The sequence below is a fragment of the Myotis lucifugus genome, unplaced genomic scaffold (genome assembly GCF_000147115.1).
Source record: "Myotis lucifugus unplaced genomic scaffold, Myoluc2.0 scaffold_124, whole genome shotgun sequence".
NCBI classification, from domain to species: Eukaryota; Metazoa; Chordata; class Mammalia; order Chiroptera; family Vespertilionidae; genus Myotis; species Myotis lucifugus.
This window is the reverse complement of record NW_005871172.1, coordinates 2,467,514-2,473,513: the sequence shown is the minus strand read 5'-3', so window position 1 is coordinate 2,473,513 and position 6,000 is coordinate 2,467,514. Positions and strand designations below refer to the sequence as shown.

Genomic DNA, 6,000 nt, shown 5'->3' with positions numbered 1-6,000 from the left:
CCCACCTTATCTATGGGGGATATGTCCCAAGGCCACCAGTGGATGCCTGAAACTATATAGTACAAAACCCTATGTGTAATGTGTGTTTCTCCTATACATACATACTTATTGTAAAGTTTATACATTAGGCACAGAGAGGTTAATAAAACAACTATTGTAACAATATACTGTAATAAAAATATTATGCTGTACTTACCCTTCTTGTGATGAGGTAGGATGACACAATGAAGTAAGGTTAATGCTGTAGGCATTGTGACAGCATTTGGCTACTATAAGGGTTGCCTGAACACAACACGTCAGTTGACCTGGTAACCAAGACAGCTATGGCGTGGCTATTGGGCAAGTAGCATATACAGAGTGGATATGGTGGACAAAGGGACAGTTCACATCCCAAGCAGGACAGAGTGGGATGGCTTGAGATTTCATTGTGCTACTCGGAACAGGATGCTATTTAGAACTTACGAATTACCTCTGGGATTTCTCATTTAATATTTTCAGTCTGGTTGACCGTGGGAAACTGAAACGACAGAAAGTGAAACTGTAGATCAGGGGGCAGTTACTGTACTTCTTCCTAAATTGACCCCCCTGAAAACTACCTCTCCTTTCACAGCAGCCTTTCTCCCACTCTCAGATGTCCCACAGTTACTTCCGGCAACGGGAAAAGCCACAGGAGTGCTTCCGGCATGCTCCTCCCAAGGTGGACCACTGCAGTTACCAAGCAGTGCCTTCCCTGTTTCCTCCAATACCTGACACTTCACTGCCCCCCAGAGCTGGAAGGACCCTAACTTGCACCTACTGAAGATGCTGCCTCTTGTGCCATCATCAGCACCAAGATGTTGCCTCCTAAGGCTTTTGTATGGAGACATTTTGCCTGCACATCTTTCCAAATTATGTGAGGCCGTTTTCTAAAGGACTGTTAGGTTAAACACTAGAGGCTCAGTGCACAAAATTCGTGCATTGGGGGGTGGGGGTCCCTCAGCCTGGCTTGCACCCTCTCACAATCCAGGACCCTTCGGGGATGTCCAACTGCTGGTTTAGAGGTTAGAAAAAAACCTTGTGAGAAAAAAATAAAAAGGCCACTCCAGTGAGGGTGGGTTCTGAGGAACTAGGGTTAACTTTCTGCCTGAAGATTAGCCAGACCAGGGAAGAGGGGAGGAAGGAATGTATGTAAATGTGTGAGTGTGTGTGTGTGTGTGTGTGTGTGTGTGGTGTGTGTGTGAGAGAGAGAGAGAGATACATCACCCTCCCCCCCCCCCCAAAAGACTCCATATTCATTAGTTCTAAAGCACAAAACTGCTTTCCCCACGCTTGTTCCTCTGCACATCCTCTCCACCCCATTGTCCTCTGGCTGTTCCTGCTGCGGAATCTCTAGCTACACCTCCCATTGGATGCCCCAAGGCTTCTTAGCTGCCCCAGGGTGGGGTTCCTATGGGAGTCACTCATACATGTGGGATCTGGGGACCTGAGGAACTTAACATGCTGACAGGGAACCTTTGGTCATTGGGGACCCTGAGCTAGAGGATACATGCTCTTCTTTCCTCGGGTGAGTAATTTTGAGGTGCTTTTACATGGCTCTTCAAGTCTCAGTGAGACTGAGCCCCAAGTTTCACACAACAGTGGTCAGACCAGCTCGAGAAGTTACCTTTCTATTGTTTTCCCCTCCTTTTGTTTCCGCTTCTGTTCCACAGAGTCATTTCCCAAATATACTATCTACCTGCAAGCCCCTGCCCCTGTCGCTGTGTTCTAAGGGCAACCCAGGCTCAGACAGGCTTATATCCAGAATCCCTACAAATCAGCAAGAAAAAGATACACGACCCAATAGAAGAAGGATGAGATTTGACAGGCACGTCACAAAAAAGGAAATCAAGATGGTCAATGAACATTTGAAAAAATGTTCAATGTCACTAATAAGGGAGATGCTAATACACCTGTATCATACACATCAAAATGCCTTAAGAAAGGTTTTTTGCATATATTATCTATTGCTGGGTAACAAATTACCCCTAAAGTTAGCATCTTAAGGCAACAAACATTTATCTCATAGTTTCTGTGAGTTGGGAATCTGGGCTTAGCTGGGTGCCTCTGGCCAAGGCTGTCTACAAACTGTAATCAAGGTGTCAGCCAGGTCTGCAATCATCTCAAAGTTCAACGTGGAGGAGACCCCGCTTCCAAGCTCCCTCTCAGCTCTCAGGTGCTCTGAGGCTGTTGGTCAGAGATGTCAGTTCCTTCCCTGGGGGCATCTTCATAGATTAACTCACAACATGACTCCTCACAGTAAGCAAGGGAGGATGCCCAAGACAGAAGCTACAGTCTTGTCACCTCATCTTGAAAGTGGCATCCTGTTGTATTCCGTTATATTCTATTCAGTAGAAGCGAACACTTGGGGGGAGGGCTTATTCATGGGGTCATTGGGGACCATCTGAGAGGTTGCACCACAGCGAGCATGTGGAGTAACTCATATATTGAGGGTAGGAGTACAGAGTAGTACTACTGCTTTGGAAAACAGTGGCATTTTCTTCCTAAATTGAAGATATGTTTATCTTATGAACTAGCACCTCTATGTCTAGGTATATTCCAAAAGAAATAGGGTTCACATACCCGAAGAGACATGTATATAAATGTTCACAGCATCATTTATTTGTAATAGCTCCAAACTGGAAACACCCACATGTCCTTCGATAGTAGAATGGATACATGATTGTTGAATATGCCTTCAATGGATACAACAAAATAAGCGAAACGTAGTTACATGGATGAGTATCACATCATAATGTTTAGTGAAAAAAAAGCCAGACAAAGGAATGCATTCTTTATTTGTCTATCCGTACACATTTCAGAAAACAAACAAAACTAAGCTACAGTATTTGGCGATGCCTGCTTCCATAGTGAAACCATAAAGAAAAGGCTAGCCCTAGCCGGTTTGGCTCAGTGGATAGAGCGTAGGCCTGCAGACCAAGGTGTCCCGGGTTTGATTCTGGTCAAGGGCACAGACCACCCTGGTCGGGGCACGTGCGGGAGACAACCAATCAGTGTGTCTCTCACATTGATGTTTCTGTCTTTCCCTCCTCTTCCACTCTCTAAAAGTCGATGGAAAAATATCCTTGGGTAAGGATTAAAAAGAAAAAGGAAGGGCCAGCAGGTGGTTACCACAGAAGTCAGAACAGTGGTTATCCTTTGTGGGAAAGCCGAGTGCTTCCAAAGAGGCATAGGTATGGCCACAGCTCCCGGCCACTTCTTGACTGAGGTGGGGGTTAGCCAGGTGTTTCTTTTCTGATCATTTACGGGGCAGAACATTGTTATTCTGTGTACCTTCTATATGTATGTTACATTTCGCCATAAGGAGAGATTTCACAAACCTACACACAAACCCACATCCTATTATCCAGCCACACACAAAGGCAGACCAAGGGGCTGGCCTGGAGGAGCGCTGGCTATATGTGAGCCAGTGTCCACTTTCGGGACCCCTTCCAGTGGGAGCTCCTGATGCCTCACCTCTTGATGGTGCCAAGCACTGGAAAGAAAGGAAGGCAGTGGGGCTGTGCCTCCTGGAAGCCCTGTTTGCAGCAGGGTTTGGCCTGGAGGGGCTGAGACAGGGCCCAGCCTCCTGCAGTCATTGCAGGAGGTGAGTGTGAGGGGCACCGGGGCTGGCTGCTGGGCCCCGGTCAGGAGTCAGGTGCAGGGAGCCCTTTTGGAGCAGCCGCTGGAGCTCGGCTCTCAGAGACAACCGCCCTGCCCCATATGACTTCAGTGAGAAGACGCGAAAACCCTCTCTTACCACCTCCCTCCATCCGAACTTCAATGGAAAGGTCAAGGGAATTTTCCTCTCCTTTAAATGGAACGCATCTTCCTTGGGCCCAGAAAGAATTATTTATCAGGTGTTGGCGGCACTCCGCTTGCCTTTACAGGCCCAGCCGTGCTCCGAGCCATGACAGACGACTCTGCTCCTGAACCTCCGTGTATAGGCCGACTTCAAAGCCAGGGCCTCAGATCCGGCGCGGGGCTCCGGTTTGGGAGCTGACATCAAAGGGGGCGCACAGGCGGGTCTGACGGCCCACGGGCGGCTGCAGGCTGCGGGGAGGCCTCAGGAGTCGCCTGTCCTCCGGCCCCCGGAGGGTTCAGGGAAGCAGCCTGGCAGTGGCACGGCCCTGCGAACCCCAACTTCAAAAGCACAGCCATTGCTTCGCTTGCTGCAGGCAACTGTCTAAAATGGCAGGCAGATGGCAGAGGGCAGCAGACCCTAAACCTGTTCATCCTGCCGAGGCAGGTAAAGAAGACGGGGTTTACCTGGGAAGAAGCCCCTGGGGCCCTGGGCTCATAATAAGGTTCATACCTGAGGGCAAACCAGCACAGTGGTGGTCGGTGAGTGCTCCATGCCAGGTCAGTGCCTAAGGATGACCTCAGTTCGTCCTCAGATCACACGTGGAAGGAGATACTGTTATTCCACTTTTCAGAGCAGGAACTCATGCTTCGGGAGGCTCCGTGATTCGCCCACGGTCAGTGTTCATGAGGGTGGGTTTGAATTCCACAATCCCTGCTCTTAGCTACTCTCAAGAAACTTAGAAATAGGCATAGGGATGCTCCCAGGGGCCGCGAGCAGCGATTTTCAACCTTTTTCCTCTCATGGTACACATAAACTAATGACTGAAATTCTGACCAAACATATAGGTATAATTTTGATTCATTCACACCGGTTGGCTGTTGTCATTTTTAAAATTTTATTTGACAATCTAAGGGAAAAGAGGTCAGAGCCCCTGACTAAATAGTCAGGTATCGTATGTTTTAAAAATTCTTGCAGCACACCGGTTGAAAATCGCTGGGCTAGAGTATAAAACATGGAACAGCAGAGCAGAGGTCAGCAAAGTCACCTGGAGAAGCGAGAAGGCTCCCCGGCCCACAGGCCTTGACTCCTTTCATTCATTCAACAAGTTATTTCTTAGCGCCTTCTTCGTGGCAAACATTGTTCCGAGCATTAGAGATAATATAATGAAAAAGCAACATTCTTGTTCTGAAGTTTATATTCTTCTGAGGGAGACGGCAATCATAAAGAAGAATGTGGCAGGCATCCAATGATTAGAACTTAAAAGCAGGTAAATGATAGCGAATATGTGTACTTTTGCTAGTGCTTCCTGTGGGGTCAGGAGCCATGCTTAGCATTTTCTCTGTAATAACTCATTGAACCCTCATAACAGCTCCCCGAGGTAGTTGCTAATATGAATCCCTATTTTGCAGGTGAGGCATGGAGAGGTGAAGTAACTTTCCCAGGGTCACGGGGCTGGCAAAATGGCACCAGAATTAGATCCCAGCAGCCTGGCTCCAGGGTCCGCGCTCATCACCTCCGCCTCCTGGCTGCCTCCTTTCCCTGGTGCCAGCCAAGGTGACATGCAAAGGAGACACCGGAGGGGCCGTGCTGTCTTATTCTGTCCCAGAGGAAGCCCTCCCCAGGCCCATCTTCCAGGCTGCAGCTCTGGCCAGAACACGGGGAGGGTTTTGCCGAGATGCCTACACCCTGGTCTTCTCAGCACAGGACCCAATTTCCCAGCTCCTCCCAGTGACCATGCGATCTGAACCCAGATGCTGGGTCTGAGAAGGAGGGGGTTTCTAGATCCAAGAGGCCTCTGAAGGCAAACAGACTGGGACCCACAGGAGCCAGAAACTTAGTCCACCCGGGCTGTGTGCCTTCGGTGGGCCGGGACAGCCCCTCTGCATGTGCGGAAAACGAGCCTTTGCGGATGTTCCAGGGCCCCGGGCCAGGGTGGCGAGAGGGACCACTGCGATGGGCCACACAACCAGCGAAATGTCCGAAATGCTGAATCGGTTACGGACTGGAATGCGGCTCAGGGCTCGGCGGGAAAGCATCTGGGGCTGATTAGTGACGTCAGCCCAGGGGCCGAGGACAGTGGCAGCTTCCTGTTGACTCCGTGACCTCAGCCAAGGGACTAGGCCTCCCATTCCTGCTCTCATATTGTAGGTTGCAGCCCCAGGCCAGGGAAGCACACTTCT

The 6,000-nt window shown here is 49.5% G+C and overlaps 1 protein-coding gene across 1 annotated transcript in view; it reads right to left on the bottom strand.

Annotated features, from left to right (window-relative positions):
- Positions 1 to 2,619: 2,619 nt before the first annotated feature.
- The window catches only part of PLEKHA7 (pleckstrin homology domain containing A7), a 134,125-nt gene continuing 130,744 nt past the window's right edge, over positions 2,620 to 6,000 (bottom strand). Inside the window, exon 25 of the mRNA XM_023758125.1 lies at positions 2,620 to 2,711. Coding sequence (XP_023613893.1) covers positions 2,635 to 2,711 — 77 coding nt within the window. The 3' untranslated portion in view covers positions 2,620 to 2,634. The remainder of the gene's footprint in view (positions 2,712 to 6,000) is intronic.